Source organism: Podarcis vaucheri (genome assembly GCF_965113315.1).
Source record: "Podarcis vaucheri genome assembly, chromosome: 16".
Classification (NCBI taxonomy): Eukaryota; Metazoa; Chordata; class Lepidosauria; order Squamata; family Lacertidae; genus Podarcis; species Podarcis vaucheri.
Window position 1 is genome coordinate 14,757,200 of NC_138754.1, and position 21,472 is coordinate 14,778,671.

At 50.5% G+C, this 21,472-nt stretch overlaps 2 protein-coding genes across 2 annotated transcripts; one reads left to right on the forward strand and one right to left on the reverse strand.

Annotated features, from left to right (window-relative positions):
* Window positions 1-4,518: 4,518 nt before the first annotated feature.
* CCDC85B (coiled-coil domain containing 85B) lies at window positions 4,519-10,673 on the reverse strand. Its single transcript, XM_082204021.1, has one exon. The coding sequence runs from the start codon at window positions 7,212-7,214 to the stop codon at window positions 6,543-6,545; it is 672 nt and encodes a 223-aa protein (XP_082060147.1). The 5' UTR covers window positions 7,215-10,673; the 3' UTR covers window positions 4,519-6,542.
* A 2,318-nt stretch (window positions 10,674-12,991) lies between these two features.
* FIBP (FGF1 intracellular binding protein) lies at window positions 12,992-21,226 on the forward strand. The gene is made up of 11 exons (XM_082203596.1): window positions 12,992-13,148; window positions 14,385-14,552; window positions 15,486-15,684; window positions 16,624-16,750; window positions 17,056-17,156; window positions 17,528-17,661; window positions 18,384-18,492; window positions 18,835-18,898; window positions 19,162-19,248; window positions 19,653-19,750; window positions 20,865-21,226. Exons 2-11 carry the CDS (start codon window positions 14,468-14,470, stop codon window positions 20,932-20,934), a joined length of 1,074 nt encoding a protein of 357 aa, XP_082059722.1. The 5' UTR covers window positions 12,992-13,148; window positions 14,385-14,467; the 3' UTR covers window positions 20,935-21,226.
* The last annotated feature ends 246 nt before the right edge of the window (window positions 21,227-21,472 follow it).

Genomic DNA, 21,472 nt, shown 5'->3' on the forward strand with positions numbered 1-21,472 from the left:
CATGGAAATGCCGTTTACCTTCCCGCCGGAGCGGTACCTATTTATCTACTTGCACTTTGACGTGCTTTCAAACTGCTAGGTTGGCAGGAGCAGGGACTGAGCTCATGCCGTTGCGGGGATTTGAACCACTGACCTTCTGATCAGCAAGTCCTAGGCTCTGTGGTTTAACCCACAGCGCTACCCATGTCCCTTGGGAAGCGATATACACCTTTTAAATTAAAACCGAAACCTTCTGCACATTCCACGGCGTGGGGCCACGGCAGATTCCTTCTCTCCAGCAGGGCGGGAACATCTGAGGTTAGAACTCACACACTCACAAGCCAGCCCTTTTTGAGCCTGGGGAGATCCAGTTGCAGAGCAACAAGCATGTCCGGTGATTGTTGAGTTGACTCCTCGTTATCGGAGAGCCAGGATCCGGCCATCTGCTTCCTGGCTGGAGACCCTTTGTCTCCACTTTGGCTGGGCAGGAAGCAGAGGGTGGTGGGGGTTGTGGACAGGGGCTCTTCCTTGCTTGCTCTCTCTTTTCAGCCTTGCGGGTTGGTTCTTGACAACGGCAAAATGATTTTTTTTTTGGGGGGGGACATGCTTACCAGCGCTTGTGCCACGTCCGCAGGGTGCCTTGTTCCCACAACGGCAAAAGTAGGAAACACAGAAGCAGTGGTACCATCAGAGTAGGGATCTGGGGGCAGATTCGGGGGGCCCTTTCAGCAGAATGGGCACCGGGGTCCCGAAACACAACAGTGCAAGGGCGATCGTCACCATCACAGGATGGTTTTACAGTGGTACCTCGGGTTACAAACACTTCAGGTTACAGACTCCGCTAACCCAGAAGTACAGTGGTACCTCGGGTTAAGAACTTAATTCATTCTGGAGGTCCATTCTTAACCTGAAACTGTTCTTAACCTGAGGTACTTTAGCTAATGGGGCCTCCCGCTGACGCAGCTGTGTGATTTCTGTTCTCATCCTGAAGCAAAGTTCTTAACCCAAGGTACTATTTCTGGGTTAGCGGAGTCTGTAACCTGAAGCGCCTGTAACCCAAGGTACCACTGTAATACCTTGGGTTAAGAAATTTACCTCAGGATGAGAACAGAAATCGGCAGCAGCAGGAGGCCCCATTAGCTAAAGTGGTACCTCAGGTTAAGAACGGTTTCAGGTTAAGAACGGACCTCCGGAACGAATTAAGTTTGTAACCAAAGGTACCACTGTATAGGCCACTTTCTGTAACACAGTGGTCTCAAAGCACTCTAAATACACATCCTAATATACAGAATAATAGAACTGCAGAGCAGAAGAGACCCTAAGGATCATCTACTCCAACCCGCTGCAAGGAATATGCAGCTGCCCCATATGGGGATCAAACCTGCAACCTTGGCATCAGCACCACACTCTAACCAATATAGTTGAAAGCCATACCTGCAAAACGATGGCAACTCAGCAAAGAAAGACGTGGGCACCAAATGCTTAGGGCAGGAATAGGCAACATGGACTCAGGGATGATGGGAGCTGGAGCCCAACAAATGTCTGAAGGATGTCAAATGGGCTTCTCCCGGCTCAGAGAAACAAAGTCCTCACCTTTGAGCCAAGACCCCAAAGTGCAAAAGCCACTGGTGGGCAGCTGCAAGGAATCTTTGGCCTTCCAGATGTTGCTGAATAACTCCCAGCCAGCGTGGCCAAGGGCCAGTGTTGGGGTGGTGGTGAGGAGTTGCCATTTGGCAGTATCTGGAAGGTCACAGTTCCCCCACACCTGCTCTATGGGAGAATGCTTGTTCAGGGAGGGAATCCGCGTAACTTGTTCCATGTCTCTGATACACAAAATATGAGTATACACAGCTGACGAAGCCTTTCAGGGCGAAACAAGGTATTATTCCAGGAATCCTTGTCTTAAGTTCTTTCGTCTGATACCTGCATACAACAACTACACTTTGCAAAGGCACATGTGGAACATTACAAAGAAAAAGTTCATTTTCTGCAAATACTGCTTCTTAAAGTTGTCGCGTCCGACATTGTATTCGTAAAGACATATGTGGAACACAAAAAAGCTTCTATTTGGACATTACATATATAGGAACTGATCTACAGTACAGTGGTACCTCAGGTTAAGTACTTAATTCATTCCGGAGGTCCATACTTAACCTGAAACTGTTCTTAACCTGAAGCACCACTTTAGCTAATGGGGCCTCCCGCTGCTGCTGCGCCACTGGAACACGATTTCTGTTCTCATCCTGAAGCAAAGTTCTTAACCTGAAGCACTATTACTGGCTTAGCGGAGTCTGTAACCGGAAGTGTATGCAACCTGAAGCGTATGTAACCTGAGGTACCACTGTATTTGTATTTGCTGTTCAAAATGTTGGTCTTTAATTGCTTCTACTTAATTTGATAATGCGAAAAGAGGTATGTTTATATGATGCATAAATAATTTATACAGTTAAACACAGCCAGTTATATTGTGGGTGCTATTGTTCAGGGAGGGGAGCAGCAAGACCACCAACCCCAAAGATACTAAGTGTGTCACGTGTAGAGAGTCGCAGACGTCAGCTTAACACACCCTCTTCTCCAATGGTCTCTGTGTTTAAAGAGCTCAAGTTGGCCTGCACGGTTCTTTGCCTCCTCATTTTGACAAAAGCTGTTGAGGTCCTTTTTGCAAAATCTAAAAAAACCCACCATTTTATTTTTTTAAAAAAAGGAAATTCACCAAAATCTACACTTCTGACATGGGTTTCCATCCAGGGGCACTGTTTCCAGTGACTGAATCCCGGTTATGTTTGGGAAATTCCAGACATATGGCAACCCTACCTCATTAAATCCCCCATAACAACCCTGCGAGTTAGGTGGAGAAAAGACAGGGACTGGCCCAAGATGAGTTTTGCGACCAAGTGGGGTCTTGAACCCTGGTCTCCCCGGTTATCTAACCACTACACTGCTTTAGGGAACCTACTGCATACTGTGGCTGAATGGACGCTGTAAATCCAGTCCTTCTAGGCTCTAGCCACTATACCACACTGCCATGGGGGAAGGGATCTTTTTAAGCCTTTGGGAGCTGCCTCAAAACTCCCCAGCCAGCAACCTGCCAGGAATGCATTCCACCCCGTCTCCACTGGCCTCTGAGGAACATTTCTCTCTTATCCGGTTTTCTATCCAACCCGCCCCCCCCCCCACCATGGCTGGCCTTCTCCTGACCCCGTTGCACTAGGATTAAGTTTAGTACTGGAGGAAGGAAGAAGCCCAGCGCCCATTTCTCTCTTCCACACCCCCCCCTCCCGCCGCCCTCCCTGAACAAGCAGCTGAAACGTGGGCAGGAGGACGGACTCTGCCACTAACTTCACGCACAAAACATGGGAGCTTCCAGACGGTTGCCATTTCCGTGTGAGATGCAGTCATGATCTGGCAAATTCAGGTTTCAGAATGAAAGCCAGTACAGAAATAAAGCCAAAAATCCCCCCCCCCCGGTGTTTTCGTAAGGGAAGTACAGTGGTACCTCGGGTTACATACGCTTCAGGTTACAGACTCCGCTAACCCAGAAATAATACCTTGGGTTAAGAACTTTGCTTCAGGATGAGAACAGAAATTGTGCTCCGGCAGCACAGCAGCAGGAGGCCCCATTAGCTAAAGTGGTGCTTCAGGTTAAGAACAGTTTCAGGTTAAGAACGGACCTCCGGAATGAATTAAGTACTTAACCCGAGGTACCACTGTAACAGGGAAATGCAGGATAACTCTTGAGTTGATGAAGTGCTGTCTGACCTCTCCACAAAAATCAGGATGAATGTTCAATAAACTGGCTGACTAGAATTGACTTTTACGGGGTGGGGTGTGTGTGGCATTTTGGTAACAAGGCATTCCTTGAGCTTCAAATCCATACAAAACACAAGACATTATTCTCCCCACACCACCCCAGCTGCAAAGCTGATAGATGGGAGTTGTAGTTCAAAACATCTGCAGTGCACCAGGTCAAGGAAGGCTAGGCAAAATAGGAATAAATTGACCCTACACATGTGCAAAGTACTCTTAATGGTTTAGGGATAGTTTTCACACAAGCTTCCAACACAAAGCCATCCACGCCTACTCAGAAGTCACACAGAGTTCAATGCAGCTAGAATTCCTACAAAAATGTGTGCAGGAACGCAACCTAAATATGCTCTGTTTAGTTGTTAATTATGCTTTACAAAATGTGGAAAACCCCTGGAATTATATTTATATTCATATATATATATATATATATATATATATATATATATATATATGTATGCACTTGCTGTTTATTTAAGATGTTGTAAACTGCTTAAGAGTTTTGTTAAATATAAGCAGTACTGTATATAAATTAATTAATTAAGTTTCCCTCTATGGAACTACTAAGCACTCGAGGGGTTTAGACCTCCAGACAGCAACACTCACTTGCACAAATTAACTCTCTCTCTCTCACCCACACACACCCAATTTGCTCCACACCGAGTAGCTGGCTGATAAAAGAGCTTAAAAAGAGTACCAGAAATCAGGACATACATGAAGCAGAGTGAGGCCCTCTCCAAAAGTGACAATTTAATACATTTATTAACACCCTGAAAGAAAGAAGAGATTGCTCAAGTCCTGGGTTTCTTTTCAGGGCGGGAGGGCGGGTGTGTGTATCCTTTCCATTCTGAGGGTGACAAACATAAACATCATAAAATGGATATCCTCCGCGCCATTTGCTACACCCTGGAAAGGAGATGGAGCAAGGAGACCTGGTTGGGGCATGGATGCCTTTTCCCCAGCCTCTGTGTCCTGTAGTCCCAGGATGTTGACAAAAAGAAGCACTATTAACAGAGGCAGACATTTCTTCCAGGTCTCTCGCGTTACACAGAGTTCTGTGCATGGCGGAAGCTTGCTGCTTTCACCACCATTTCTCCAACAAAGAGCAATTTCTCATCCTCTCTCCACGGGGGACCATCGCAGCAGCCCCTCACGGAAAGGTTAAAATATCCTCCACCCTTCCAGCATATATCCTGCCACAAAGGGCCTAGTGTTTCAAGTGGAGGAGAGTTCCAAGGACCACCACGTTTGACCATGTTCTCAGTCAAAACTGAATCATGGAAGCTATTGCTATTCAGAAGTTCACTTTCAAGTTGCGGGGAGTCGTTGGCTCGGGGACCCAGCAGCCAACTCCCCCCTCCCCCCCACGATCCCTGTTTATTCCCTAAGGAGCAGGAGAAGGGCGCATTTTCAAAAACAGGATACTGGTTTTTTTTTAGGTCCTGCCCTCCAAGGAGAGAGAGTTGCAGCCTCTTGGATCCTGCTCCAATACGAGGTTCCCAAATAGTTTTTGAGGGGCTGTTGTTTTCAAGGGATGGTGGTGTTCCCTCCAGGCAGTTCCAGTCAACTGAGCCTCTGGGTTCCTTTCCAATTTCAATAAATGAGAGGAGCGGGGACAGAAGCATGCAAAGTGGGCGGGGGGGGGGGGGAATTCCTGAAAAATCCTGCAGGGTGGCCTGACTCTCTCATCCCCTCTTGCACAAGAAACCTGCCTTCTTAGGCACTCCAGCCAAATTCAGACGCCACAAAAGCACCACCTCCAAACACCCCCCCTCCCTTCGAAGCAGCCAGGATCAAATTATTATCACTGCTGCTTTCCCCTATCCCCCTCCAACCCTGTGTACACACAGAATCGTGAGAGTTGCAAGGGACCCCCCCCAGGGTCATCTAGTCCAACCCCCTGCAATGCAGGAAATCCAATTTGAAACCTGCTTAGCTTTGCAAAGGTCCTAGCAGTTTTATTGCTGCACAAGGAGGAGACGCACACAATGGAGGATTTTTCCAGGGCAGGGAGAAAGAGGCTCATCGCCCACACCTCTCCTTTCAAGAGGGGAAGCCCACTGCCAGAATCAGCGCACCATTTCTAAATACTGCCAAGTGCAGCCATGGAATTGCAGACGCCCCTCCAAAAGCGTGCTACCTCCCCTCCCCTCCCCCCCTTCGCTACCAAAATGGTTCATGACATATAAAGGTCTCACTCCGGTAAAGCGGGAATGTGGCAGCAGAGAGACCCTTGCTGTACCAGACCTTGCTAGATTGGAACAATGGCCCCATTTCCATTGGGACGATTTAGAAGTCCCTGTTTCTCCAGGGGAGTGTTAGGATGTCAGCCACGGGGGTGGCAAGATGGGGGTGGGAGGGGCCCTCCAACGATATTTTATGGCTTTATTTTAAAAAAAAGAAACACCTCCTTGTAATCAATCCAAAAGCTCTGTACACTGGCCAGAGTTATGGCTTTATATATTTTTTGAAAAAACAAGAGCTCTGTGTGATGTCGAAGCTTGCTGCGTTCACCGATGCAGCATGGACCACACAGGAACCACTTTTTAAGAAAACGGAAAAAACCGGTGGCAATAAATTAAATGCATCCACCGTTGCCCTGCTTTGGGATGGGGGGGACGGGGGGGACGGGCGGGTTCTCGTCTCCCCGAGGCGTGAAATCTTCAGCAACAGGGGCTGGGGATGGGAAGAGAAGGCGAGGAAGGCCGGGCGCCCTGTCCTGGCTGACCCGAGTCGACGGGCCGGGCGGCGCGAGGGGTTCAGTCGTCGGGGGTGCAGGCCGGGTGCAGCTGGTCGGGGCTGCCGACGCTGCCGGTGCTGGAGCTGCCGTCGCCCAAGTCGCGGGGCCCGCAGGGCAGGTTGAGCTCGGAGGAGCCTCCGCCGGGGCTGGGGCTGGCGTCGGGCCGGGCGGAGGCGCACTCCTCCTCCAGGGCCAGGCAGAGCTCCTTGAGCTCCAGGTTGTCCTTGGCCAGGCGCTCCTGGAGGCCCTCGAGGCCGGCCAGCTTGCGCAGGCAGGCGGCCACCTCGTCGCGCAGCACCTGCGCCGCGTGGTGCCCGAAGAGCTGCCAGTGGCGCGCCAGGCGCTTGGCCTTCAGGCGGTCCTCGTCGAGGAAGCAGCACAGGTCGCGCAGCTCGCGGTTCTCGGTCTGCAGGCGTCCGTTGACGGCCTTCAGCTCGCGGATCTCGCGGAGGTGCTCCTGCAGCTGCCGGTTGACGCCCTGGATGAGCCGGCCGCGCTGCACCAGCGCCGCCAGCTTCTCGGCCTCCTCGTGGCGCAAGCGGCGCACCAGCTCCTCCTTGCTGCACACGCCCAGCTCGGCGTCGCTCAGCTCGGCCAAGGCAGGGCAGCAGACCCCCGGCGTCGTCGGAGGCGTCTCCGGGCTCTGGGGGGGTCCGGCCGGCGGCGCGGCCTCGCGGGCGGCGGGGAACATCGCCGGGGCGCACAGAGGACTCGCTCCTCCGCGGCGCGCTCACCTCCAGCCAAGGCGCAGCAGCAGCGACATCTTGCACGATTCCCCTCCTCGCCCTGCTCAGCAGCAGCAGCAGCAGCAGGACATCCTGCCCGGCGGCGGAGATTCCCCTCTCTCCTTCCTCCTCCTGCTGCTTCCCCGGGATAACGGGACGCACGGACGGGAGGCCCGCCAAATGAGCGACGCCAAAAGCCGACGCGCTGCCTCGGCGTTGCAAATGCACGGGTTAAACGGTAGGGGAGCAGGTGCATGGTTGCGAGAGGGGCGCCTGCGCCGAATGGGGGCGGAGAGGGGTGGGGCTAGAGGAGAGAGAAAAGAAAGGGGGGCGGGCGGACATAGGGGAGCGTTAGCGGGTGTGTGAATGCGCGGACTCCCCTTCTGGAAGGGGCGAGAGGGGCGGTGGCGGGATGCAAAAGCTGGCAGAGAGAAGGAAGCAGCAGCAGGAGTGCATTTTCAGCAGCTTCGGAATCCCGTCCAAGCGCCCGGCAGGGCGCCTCCCTCCCGCCGGCAGAAGGATTAAGAGGCCGCGCAAATGGCTTTAATCCGGATTAATGAAGACCGCCGCCGCCATCACTCAGAGGCCCTGGCTTCCCTTGTACAAAATCATGAAGCCAGTGATCATAAGGCCGCGAGGCTCGGCAAAGCGCAGCACAAGCAAAAACCTTTCCAAGATGCAAAGGAGAGGGGGGGGGAGAGAAAAAACTGCACCCGCTTTAATTATGGTGGATTAACTGGCAGGACTCCAGCAGCATCGCATTCTCCCCTGTTCGTGTCTACTGGGGTGTAAACCCCGTTGACTTCAGCTGCATTTGCGCCTAGGCAGGTCCCGCTGAATTGACCCTATGCAGCTAGCTAGGATTTACTTCTGAGTGGACAGTATTAGGGTTACAGGGGCTCAGATTGAAATAATTGGTCTAAGATATTAATTATCTTCGTTGATTGTCCATGAGTTCCAAAGAGGGGAAAAAAGGTTCTCTGTCCACTTTCTCCATGCCATTTTGCATAATAAGCTACCTCTTGCTCGTCTTTTCTCTAAACGAAAAAGTTCCAAACGCTGCAACCTTTCTTCATTACGTAGTCGCTATACCCCCCCCCCGATAATTTTGGTTGCCCTTTTCCAAAACTTTCCCAGCGTTATCCTTTTTCAGGTGAGGCGAACAGACCTGGGCACTACAATATTCCGAAGGCAGTCGCACCATTATGATGCCTGCAGTTTCATTTGTAATTCCTTTCCTAATGATCCCTAGAGTGGAGTTTGCTTTTCTCACAGCTGCTGCCCAGTGGGTCAACATCCTTATCAAGCTATCCATTACGACCCCCAAGGTCTCCTTCCTGGTCAGTCACTGCCAATTCAGACCCCATGTGAAGTTCAGGTTTTTGTGTGTGTGCCAACATGCACCAGTTTGCACTTGTATACATTGAACTGCATTTGCCATTTTGCCACCCCTTCACTCAGCTAGGAGAGAGGTCTTTCTGGAGACCTTCACAGTCTCTTTGTTTCAATAACCCTGTACGTTTTAGTATCACTAGCAAAGTTGGCCACCTCATGGCTCACCCATCTTGATCGTTTGTGCACAAGTTCCCAAAGCCAAATCTTTGAGGGAATTCCACTTTCTAGTCCTCTCCATTTAGAAAACTGTCCGCCTTTTCCTGCTTGCTGCTTCCTCCAATTAACAGGTTCCTGATCCACAAGGGGCTTCCTGGAGAAGCTTCACCTGTTGAACTGTTACACTGACACACTGCTATGAATGGGACAGGAGTCCTGCCAGAAATTGTAGGCGGGAGGGAACAGATCCAAGATTCTGGAATGCCTGTGTGACGTGGGGGTGGGAAAAGCCTTTGTCTTCAGCTGGGTTTTTTGGCACTGGGACTGGTGCCATCAGATGTGGGGCGCGTCTGCAATGGGTCACATGCTGCACACCGCCCCCCTTTTGGAAGAGAAAGGAGAAACCCACAAACTCCATGGAGAGCAAAGTCAGGCACTGCTTCTAGGGTGCTTCCAGGGGCAGTCAGTGCAGGATATATTGTTTATGGCACTTGCTGGCTTCATTGAAAAGCTCTCCAAGGAACTTGCAGAATTCTAGAATTACTGGGGAGATGGGGCAAAGCTCAGCGGTGGTAGTAGCAGCACCTTTGCATGCAGAAGGTACCAGGAATCTCCAGGTAGGGTCGGACAGTGGCGTAGCGTAGGGCAGGTGCACAGGGGCAGTTGCCCTGGGCACAAATTTGTTCAGGGAGCACAATTTCAACACCCAGTGCTGCCTCAATACAGCTGCACGCTTCCATCGCTGGGCTCCGTTGAAAACAGCTTCTTCAAGTGAACCAGAAAGTGACCTCTCCAAACAATGGAACGACTCTCCTTTTTTTACTTCTGTGGCTGCGACCTCCTGGGTGATGCGGGCACCGTTAGGCAGTTGAATGCGCATGCATACTCCGTCTGTTTCCCTCCCTCCTACCCAGCCTTCCACATGGCCACAGGCACTGGCAACCATGCTATGTTACTGCCTCTTTAGGAGAAGGAGGCACCATCCCAGCCCCAAAGGCCCGGCCCCTGCACGGCTTGCCTCTGCAGGACATCTGTCATGGAGGCACCTCGTTGCACCCTCTCAGAATCCAGTGGCATCAGAGAGCTCTGTTCACCCTCTGCACCCCACCCCTGGCATCAGCCTATTGATGCCCAAATGATTAAGGTTTTAAATGACAATTTTAGGTTATATTTTAATGATCAAAATTTAATATATGTTTTTAACTGCCGCTATATCTGAATTGATTCTGTTATACCCAATTGCAATCCAGTGTATTCCTGTTGTGTTTTATGATTTTTCTGATATTGTAAGTGAGCTGGGAACTGGTCTGTGACCGTGATAATAAAATTCAACAGATGGCAAAGCAGCTCTAAACTCTGCCATTTCACAACACCCAAAAGCAACTTCCTGAAGCAGCCTCCTCACTCTACCTAATGACAGGATCAGGTTCCTGTGCATTTCTAGGGACTGGCCTGTTGGTCTGTGCAGAATTCAGACGAGCTTTGCTGGCTGATGGTGGCATGTAGACTAGATCACATCGAAAGAGAAGCATGTGAATGAACTCCGATATGAACCCCCAACGGTCATCTGGTCCATCCCCCTTCAATGGAGGAATCTCAACTAGATCATATATGACAGGTGGATGTCCAACCTCTGCTTAAAAACCTCCAAGGAAGGCGAGTCCAGCACCAGAGTGAAGTATTTAATTAGCCATTTCTGGCAGTCCTGCTCTCAGAGTGCACCTTTCATATTTCTGTATCTTGACTTATTATTCAATATTGAAGCTTACAGAAGATTCAGAAGTTTTCAAAGCCTAACGGCATGCTTAGCAGCAGGTATTACACAGTGTCAGAAGACATTAGAGAGAATCTAACATCTCAAGCTTAATGGTTCATGGCACCTAATTATTTTAGGTGCTTGGGGAGCGGGAACAGGAGGAGGGCGTTGGCTGCATTTGGGTTTCTCTCTCCAGTCCTAATGCTTCGGAGGCTACCTAATTTGTTGCATCATTTGCAAAGGCCCCAGCAGAGGCATACCTGGGCTCCCTTGTGGCCTTGCCAAAGAGCTGCATTGGTGGCCCCTATGCCTTGCATCCTCCATAAGAAGATATATCTGTGCCACTGAAGCTGGGAGAGACCATGGGCCAGAAACTCCAAAAGTGTGCTTTTCAGCATCTTTCGCACTGCGCCAGTGACTTCCTTCGCAGCCACTGGGGTCTGCTGAGCTCTGCCTCTCCTCCTCCTCGATGGTCCATCTGCCTGCTTGCCCTCTGCTCACTGCTTTGTCTTCTGCCTCCTTCCTCCATTGCTTTCTTTTTCTTCCTGCCACTCACGACCACTCTCTCCATCGTTCTTCCCTCTGAGCTCCGCTGGGTGCTCTGTTCACACTTCTAGTAGTGCCATATACCAGCCACCGGATTCCTTTGCTAAGGCACCCAGAGGAGTCCGTGTGCCTTGCCTGGCCCACCCAGAGCAGCGGCCTGGGGAGTGCACAGATGGCCAGGTGGGCTCCTAGCCCAGACCCTCCTATTTTCCAGGAACAGTCTCGGATTTACAGAAGCCGACCCAGTTTCTGATTTGATCCTGGAATGTCCTGCTTTTCCTTAGGACGTCCCTATTTTCTTTGGAGAAATGTTGGAGGGTATGGAGTTATGCAACCCCCAAGCCCAGGAGATAAGTAACTACAGTATACAAGAACACATCTGAAGGCAGCCCTGTGTAGGAAAGTTTTTAAATGTGCAATGTTCTATTTTGTTTTCATAAATGTTGGAAGCCACCCAGAATGGCTGGGGCAGCTCAGTCAGATGGGTGGGATATAATAATAATAATAATAATAATAATAATAATAATAATAATAATAATAATAATATTTCATCAGGGAAATGTTGGAGGTTATACTAACCAGGGGTCAGCAACCCTTTTCAGCCAAGGGCCAATTCACCCTCCCTCCATGTGGTGGGCCGGATTATATTTTGGAAAAAAAAATGAACGAATTCCTATGCCCCACAAATAACCCAGAGATGCATTTTAAATAAAAGGACACATTCTACTCATGTAAAAACACGCGGGCCGGATTGAGAAGGCAAATGGGCTGCATACGGCCTTAGGTTGCCTACCCCTGTACAGTGGTATCTCGGGTTAAGTACTTAATTCGTTCCGGAGGTCCGTTCTTAACCTGAAACTATTCTTAACCTGAAGCACCACTTTAGCTGATGGGGCTTCCTGCTGCCGCCGGAGCACGATTTCTATTCTCATCCTGAAGCAAAGTTCTTAACCCAAGGTACTATTTCTGGGTTAGTGGAGTCTGTTACCTGAAGCGTATGTAACCCGAGGTACCACTGTACTAACCGCTCCAAGCCAGATTGGAGAGGCATGGTTTTTGCGCGCCCCTCCCCCCGGGCCTGCACCCTTGGTGGAGGGCAACTTAGACAGCCCCTAGGTATGCCGCTGGGTGCCAGAGAATTAGAGACATTTGTAGAGGATAAGGCTATCAACGGTTACTGAGCACGATGGCCATGTTCTCCTTCCAGTGTCGGAGGCAGTGAAGTGCCTCTGAATCCAGTTGCAGGGAATCGCAAGTCGGGAGCGTTGCTGTAGCCAGTGGCGTAGCGTGGGGGGTGCAGGGGGGGCCGGCCGCACCGGGCGCAACATCTGGGGGGTAGGGTTAGGGGGCGCAAATCCACGGGTTAGGGGGCACAAATAACTTGCCTTGCCCCGGGTGCTGACAACCCACGCTACGCCACTGGCTGTAGCACTCAGGTCCCGCTTGTGGGCATCCTAAAAGAGGCATCTGGTTGGCCTCTGTGAGAAAGCGATGCTGGACTAGACGGGCCCCAGCAGCCAGGGTCTTAGAATCATGGAATCGGAGAGTTGGAATAAAGGGACCCCAAGGGCCATCCAGTCTAACCCCACCTCCGCAATGCTTGCGTTCTTCCCTCCGCGTTCGCAAATAAAGCACGCAAATAAGACACAGTGCTGCGCACTGAAAAAAAATGTGTTACAAGCGAATAAATGATGCTTCCAGCCCCGGAGAAGGTATAAAAGCAAAGCACCAATGCAGGCGTAACGAGGCTCCTGGTCCTCAGCCCATCGCTGCATCCCAGCGCGCTTTAACGCTTTGATGCCAGTTCCCAATACCGCGCCAGTCACAAAGATGGCAGCGAGGGCGCGTGCGCAGAGAGAGAGAGAGAGACTCCGGCATCTACGTGACCCGGAAGAGGATCGCTCCGGCGGGGTCATGTGCAAAGGCTCTATCCAACTCAGGGGCAGCTGAAAGGGGGCCGATACCAGTTGCTGGAAGGGGGCGAATGGCCGGCGCGCGGAGAGGGGCTCGGCGCCCAGGTTATCTTGGAGGGCGAGAGCCGACCCAGGTTTGCCGAGTGGCCGGAGGAGTCGGAGCTGCTGGGTTTACTATGCAAAAGGGAGGGGAGGAGAAATGGGGTGGGTGGGGGCTATGGGGTTTGCTCTCTCCGCCGCCCCATAGGATTTAGTGCTGCAGGCTGGGTGACTCTGAACACGTGCAGAGTGCCAAGAGAAGCGGGAAATGTGAAGGTTCTGAGTGTTTTCTCGTTTCCCCCACATAAATTCTGGTGCCACAGGCTGGGTGCCTCTGAGCACGGGCAAAGTGCCAGGGGAAGGGGGGAATGCGAAGGTGCTGGACTTTGCCATTCCTCCCCCAAAATGTCTGGTGCTCCTGACTGGGTGCCTGCGAGCATGTACAGAGTGCCACCTTTTTTGGGCAAAGCCATTTGGATCTTTTCCCAAGGGCAGTGTGCTTCTGGGGACGGACAGGTTGTCTGTCTTTTCAGACGGGGCGGGCGGGCATGAAGGCTGAGTCCGTGTTCCTCACTCTACCCCTGCTGCAAAGTGCTGTCCTTTCTTCCTTTTTTATTATTAATTTTTTTTATCCTACAGAATATAAAGTACAATAAACATTGAATACTCTTTCTCTCTCTCTCTGAGTGTATTTACATCTCTTCCTGTTGTGTGTTGTTACCACTCTTTCTGTACCACTCTTTGATTTAAAATGCACAGGGCAAATTACAATTCATTAAATTGTCAGGGTGGGGGGAAACAATAAACCAGCAGTAACCAAGGAAGTGATGGCCATGACGGTAGGATTCTGGGTCTGGGAGGCACCCTTGGGTGAAGATGGAGTGCTGTCAAATATGTTGGGTGTAAGCCATGACCCTTAGATGAGTATTACTCATGAACTGGGAGCACTGCTGCCAGAGGCAGTATGGTCACATCCATTCTTTAACAGTCATGGCTTCCCCCAAAAGAATCCTGGGAACTGTAGTTTATTAGAGGTGCTGGGAACTGCAGCTCTCCGAGGGGGTCTCCTAGCAACTCTCAGCATCCTTAACAAACCACAGTTCCCAGGATTCTTTGGGGGAAGCCATGACTCTAAGATGTGGACGTGATCTATGCCCCTGAGCATGAGCACCAGTTGGGATTGTGGGAAAGGCTATTTATTGGTGTTCTTGTGTCCTGGGCTTCCCAGAGGCATCTGTTTGGCCACTATGAGAACAGGGAGTTGGGACTATGTGGCCCTTTGGCCTGATCCAGTAGCCAAGCTTTCCTGATGTTCATTATTGTCCCGACAGCTGCCTGCCTGATCTCCTGAGACCCGGTTTGGGAACTAGTGCCAGATCCCAAAGTTCTCCAAGAGAACTTGATTACCTGGGCCATGACAAGCAACCTGGACATCTTTGTGGGCAACACCACCCTGATTGATGAGGAGGTCTACCAACTCTGGCTGGATGGCTACACAGGTAAGGCTGGATCCCTGTTTTTTGTTCTCTCATTCATTCACAGGTAGGGCGTAATGGTTTAAGTCACAGAGGTGGGTAACCTTTTCCAGTCTGAGGGCCACATTCCCTTCTAGGCAGACTTCTGGGAGCCCAGTGGTAGTCACAATACCTCCAGGGCCGCCTCTCTCCGTATGAACTTACCTGGACCCTGAGATCATCTTCTGAGGCCTTTCTTCATGTGCCTTCTCCATGAGAGGTCTGGAGGGTGGCAACACGAGAACGGGCCTTTTCTGTGACGGCCCCTCACTTGTGAAATGCTCTCCCTAGGGAGGTTCTCCTGGTGCCTTCATTATGCGCCTTGAGGTACCAGGCAAAAAATGATCCTCTTTACCCAGGCCTTTGGCTGATTAACACCCAGTGCCTTTTAAAAATGTGTTGGGAGGGGGGTTATTGGGTTCAGCTGGCTGACATTTTTTACCTGGCGCCTAACGATGTCTTCTTCTTTGGCGATCACTCGTAGCCGAGTAAAATTGTCTTCCATAATATAATGAAGGCAGTAGCTGAACCTCTCTGGGGAGAGCATTCCACAGATAGGGAGCCACTGCAGAAAAGGCCCGTTCAACGGAACAAAACAAAACAAAACATAAACCCTGGAGAGCCAGTGCAGACAATATGGAGCTAGATAGACTCATTGCTGTGCCCTGACATAAGGCAGTTTCCTATTGTCCTGAAGGAAAGTGGGAGCAGAGAGTCATGAATGGGGTTATAAGATGTATTTCTGGAATGGCGGCTCGCCAAGTGATTTGGGGCTACAGCTCCCTGACCCCTGGTCCTGCTGCTGTAAGTTGCAACCCCACTGCACCCAGAGGGGCCTGACAGGCTTCCCCACCCCCTTCTATGGATTTCACCCATCACATGTTTCCGGATACGGACACTTGCTTCCTGCCCCCGCAGTGAACGACGCGGTGACGCGCCGCATCCGCAGCGGGATCCTGGAGCAGACGGGGGCCACGGTTGACGTGCTCCAGAGCGACACCATGGACCACTACCGCACTTTCTACATGCTGGAGCGCCTCCTGCACTCGCCTCCCAAGCTGCTGAACCAGCTGCTCTTCCAGATCCCCCCTTGTCGCCAGACCATGCTGATCGAGAGGTGGGGCAGGGCAGCTGGCGAAGAAGCCAAGGGTGGCGTGGGTGAGGGGGCAGGGATGTTAAGGGGGAGCCAGAGGGGGGATTGGGGCAGGATTCTTGGTGGAGGATCCCTTGGGGGAAAGGCAAATGTTGGAGGGTGAGGCAGGCGTATTCATACATCAGCATGGGTTGGTTGATTGATCGATTTAATTTCTATGCCACTTTTTTCTTTTCTATTTTTCAATAAAGAATACAGTCAAACCTCGGTTGCTGAACGTAATCCGTTCTGGAAGCCCGTCCGGCTTCCAAAATGTTTGACAACCGAGGCGCAGCTTCTGATAGGTTGCAGGAGCTTCCTGCACTCAAGCAGAAGCCGTGCCGGATGTTTGGCTTTCAAAATACATTCAAAAACCAGAACACTTACTTCCTGGTTTGTGGCATTCAGGAGCCGAAACGTTCCAAAACGGAGGCATTTGGGAGCCGAGGTTTGACTGCGTGTGTGTGTGTGTGAATTTCTGTGCCACTTCAAATGAATCCCGCAGTGGCTTACAAACAATAAATAACAATAACATGATACAACATCACCTGTGCAGCACAAACCATATAAAATAATTAACAAACCACCAATAAAACAATTACAATCTATGAAACGCTATTGACACAGCAGTTACTAATAATAAGCTGAGTCACAAGTACAGCAAAAGTCATAGGATTAACAGATCAATATGGTGTTTATCTATAAAGCAATATCAACGCTATTGACAAAACAGTAACTAAAAATGAGCTAAGCATCTCAATTGCAGCAGAAGGTGTATTAACAGATCCATACGGCATCTATAAAACAATATAGGGCAGCAGGGAATGATGGGAGTTGTAGTCTGGCTGTATCGGGAGGGCCACAGGTACTAAGCTTACCTTCTGTTGTCTTGTCCTCTTCCTTGCCTGCCCCTTCTGGCGGCAGGTATTACGCCTTCGACGAGGCCTTTGTACGGGAGGTGCTGGGCAAAAAGCTCTCCAAAGGCACCAAGAAAGACCTGGACGACATCAGCGTCAAAACCGGGGTGACCCTCAAGAGTTGTCGGCGGCAGGTAATCTCTCGTCCCTTTGTGGGTGGCAGGGGAACCCCGTGGAACACCTCTGACTCTTTCCCAGGATGCCTGGGCAGGGTGGAAATAAAAGGGCACTGCCTGGGTGTCAGAAGTGTAGGAATGTCGCACAGGGCACCTTTCCCCAAACCTGGCACCCTCCGGTTGTTCTGGACTACAATTCCAACCACCCGCTTTCTCAAAAGATTTATCAGAGGTTGCTAGTCCTGCGTTTCCCTTGGTGAGGCTGTTGAACCTATTTAAGCCTGTGGTGTCGATGAGGCCTGTCTGTTTCTGCTCTGTTTCAGTTTGACAATTTCAAGCGGGTCTTTAAGGCTGTGGAAGAGCTCCGCGGGTCTCTGGTGGAAAACATTCAGCAGCATTTCCTGCTCTCGGACCGGTTAGCCGGGTAAGGGGCAGCGGGAGGGCACTGTGCCCTGGGATTTTTGTTTGTTCATTTCAGTATATTTAAATATATTATCTTCCGATCTCAGGGCAGGTAGCAAATCAGTTTATGTTCAGGCAACCTAAGAAATGTGTCTAAAATCAGTTGTACAAAACATCAGACATAACAACCTTCTATGGGGCCAGCCCAGCTCCTTACAGCAGCAGAGGACACGCAAAGGAGCCCCACAACATGGTTGTGTGAGGCCCTTGACTTGTCTAGAATGTTCCACAAAAAAGGTTTATGGGGTGACAGGGAGCCAATGGCTGAGATTTAGTGGAGTGGCTTTCTTAGTAGCATTAAACCTCCCCTCCATCTTTCTGCCCGCCCCACAGGGACTATGCAGCCATCGTTTTCTTCGCCAACAGTCGATTTGAGACAGGCAAAAAGAAGCTGCAGTACCTGACGTTTGAAGATTTTGCGTACTGTGCTGAGCAGATGATTCAGAACTGGACTTTGGGGGCGGTGGGTGAGTTTTGGACCCACATAGCAAGATTCTCGTCCTTGCGTTTGTGAAGCGGAAACTGGGAAGTTACGCCACCTTTCCTTATATCCATCTTGGAAAAGATTTGTTGGTTTGTCTGGAGGGAGCCAAATTGTGGGTCCAGGCATGCCAAGTAGGATGGGGAATCCTTTTTGATCTTCATCTCCCTGCTCCCAGCCCCACCACACACACATGCTCGGCAGGTCTACTTTGCAAGGTCAGTGGGACCACCCACCTGTCAAAGTTGACTCGCGGGGGTCAGGAGGGAGATTGCTCCTAACTCCTCCTTCGTCATCTGACATGCAGGCAGCTCAATCCTGCTTCATCCAGCTGCACCGCTGTCTGGGGTCGTGAGTCTGAGTCCCACATTGGGCAAAAAGATTCCAGCGTTTTAGGGGGTTGGACGAGATGATCCTTGGGGTCACTTCCAATGCTACAATTCTGTGACATTGCCTATGACATCAGGTGTGGGGCTCCTGGGCATGGCTAGAGGGAAACAGTCTCACAGTCCAGCTGGAGAGGCCCAGCGGACTAAGTTCGGCCTTTGGGTCATCGATTCTCCACCGCCATGCTAAGCCAAACCGTGACTTAGCTCAGCAGCAGAAGGGCTGTAGAAAGAGCAAAATGTCTCCTCCCTGGGAGACCTGGGCATTTGTCCATTTGTGTCCAGCCTCTCTCTCCAAATGCCCTCTGTCTTGCCTTGGCAGATACAAACGTGGATGATATGGATGTCGACCTGGACAAGGAATTCCTGCAGGGCCTGAAGGAGCTAAAGATTCTGACTGCTGACAAAGACTTGTTAGATCTGCACAAGAGGTACCTCGGATGCAGCCTTAGCCGAGTGGGGTGGGGGCTGTTTGCAAAACAACCAGGACGTGGTTGCAGCAAAGGGGAATTTGGCACTTTGCCATTTGCCCTTTGAGGTTTCAGGGCTAGAGCCCGGGTTGTAGGGAGCCTACATCTCCTCCTAGATGTTAGACTACAACTCCCATCAGCCACACCCAGCATGGCCAATGGCCAGGGACAATGGGAGTGCAGTAGCTTCTGGAGGGCCCCAGGAACCCCCACCCTGCTTCTAGAGCCCTAATCATAAGCCACCGTAAAATAAGACACTTAAGGCCTTCTCTAACCTCTCCTCCTTATTCCCTCCCCATCCAGTTTGGTGTGCACAGCCTTGCGGGGAAAGATTTCTGTGTACAACGAGGTGGAAGCTAATTTCAAGGTATGGCATGGAGGGACCCTCACTGGGATACATTCTTTAGTTTCAGGACCCTCTTTCCAGCAGCTCCTCCCTCCCTCCAAGTGGCTGATAGGAACTTTGCGCTTGATATTTGTTGGTGCACTTGGCCTGCTACTTCACTCCTGGCCATCAGAGGGGGCTGTTGTCCTTTGGAAAATCTCAATCCCGCAGACACAAACTGGGGTGGGGTGGGTTGGCAGCAGCATAAGAAGGCTCTCTTGTGACCCTTCCGTTAACCCTTGCAGAACCTCTCCCGAGCCCTGATCAACATTGCCTCAAAGCTCACCCACAGCAAAGATGTCCGTGACTTTTTTGTGGATCTGGTGGAGAAGGTAAGCAGTCTCCCCTCCCCATCTGAGCACCCCCTCCCGCCAGTGGATCGTGCCTGAATCACTGTGGATGGAGGCTGGGATGTCAAAATAAAAAATAAAAAATCACCAATGAATTAAAGGATGATTAAATGTGTTTAGAGCCTAAGCATGCCTGCCACTTTTCAGAGTATAAGAAGGCAGCTCCCTGTCCCAAGGAGCCAACAATTAGAAAAAAAAATCATATAGGGATAAAAAAACAGAGGTGTGTGGACCAGGGACAGGGGGCATGGCTGGGGAGGGGATGCAGGGAGGGTCCTGAGGGTCATGCAGAGAGACTTGGAGGCCCTCATTTGTTCCTCAGGCCTGAGGTCCTGTGAGATGTGCTGCTGCACTCTTGCCTTGACGCTTATCATCTCCCATTGCAGTTTGTTGAGCCTTTTCGGTCGGACAAATGGAGCCCAAACGACGTGCGTCTCTTTCTGACACAGTACACGGCTTGTGCTCACACGCTGGATGCCTTCAGGTTTGTAGGAACGCCAGCGCCCAACCAGCTCCCAACACCTGGATTCTCCTCTGCTCCCTCCCTCCCCACCTTTGCTGGGGAGGGAGGGAGCAGTAGTACTTGCACTAGTAAAGCCTAGTTACTTGCACTAGTAAAGCCTTATATAATTGTCCTTTTCTTTGCCTTTATACTTGCCCTTCTTCCTGCAAAACAGCCCCCCTCCGTATTTTTTTTTTTTTTAAGGGGGAAAGATCCCACTCTCAGTCTTCCAGTAAAAGCATTTTCTCCCTTTCTCACACAGGATCGCTTCCAAATAAGTTGTATTTAAAGCAGGTCCACTAACACGAATTAAGCTAGCCATGTCCATTAATTTCAACCGGTCTACTCTATAAGTAGGGCTAACTTTTGCAAAAGACCCACACCTTTTGAGTAAAACTGTGGGATCTGCTAACACAAGATAACCACCAGCTTGGACAGCTTTAAAAAGCTGTTCAGAAAGATGCTTAGTAGGTTGAGGTAATTTTAATCCATATTAGTATTTTAACTATTGCATGTTTTAAAAGTAGTGTTGTGATTTCCCCCCCTTGCATTTTACTGCTTCAACTTTTGTAAACCGCTTTGAGGGTGTTTAATTTTTTGTAGTATTATTTTTTTACAGCCAAACAGTGTATCAATTTTATGAAATAAATAAACAATAAAAGCTCAGACAAGTTGCTGGAGGGCAAGGTGATGCGCTAACTGCAGGATCACTGTGCCAGTATCACTGAATACCAGTTATTGGGAGGCAAGAGTGGGAGAGGGCTGTTGTCTTCCTCTCATAAGACAAGCCCTGATGGATCAGGCCCATTGCCCATCTAATCCAGCATCCTTGTTCTCATTCTGGACATTAGATGCCAATGGGATGCTTGAAAGCAGGACCTGTGTGCCACGGCGACTCTCCCCAGCAACTGGTAGAAACTTAACAGCCTCCAACAGTGGAGGGGAGAACATAGCCATTGTGGCTGGTAGCCACAGATTAGCAGCCTTCCGTTCCATGAATTTGCCAAATCCCCTCTTAAAGCCATCCAAGATGGCGACCATCAGGTCATGTTGTCCTGCCATCTGGTTAACCTCTCCCCCTCCCCTTCTCCTGCAGGCATCAAGCTCTCTGGGAAAGATACATGGGGACGCTGAAAGCTTGCCTTCTGAAAATGTACCACGACTGAGCTCTGCACTTAGTTTAATATTTTTTCGGGGGGGGGAGGGGAGGAAATCACCTTTAGGTGCAACAAGTTCCAGGCAAAAGAGAACCCGGAGCCCTTCTTCAGGGGAGACGTTTGCTGTTCGCTTGCTGGCTGCGGCTGTCCTGCACAGACACACACAGTTGTGTGTCCACACACAGTTGTGTGTCCACACACGGCGCGACCACCAAGTGTCACTCTTTTCTCTCTACATCTTCAGCAATTAAGGGTTAAAACTGTTGTTGGCGTTGAGAAATAAAGGAGGAGTCCTCACGGATGTTGCTTGATTTGTCTGATTCTGGATGGCCTGACTCTGAATAGGCTCCACGGCAAATCTATCTATTTTTCCTTCTCTTGTTTTCTTGTTTTCCCCATGTTGAGTTACGTTCTCCATGTTTCCACAACCATTTGCAATATTTTGTTGCAAACTGTTCGCTAGCATTACGATGTAACTTTCTCCTCATCTCCAATGTTTGTATGCGATTCTGCCAAACGCCCACATTTTTGCAAAGCGATTTTTTTG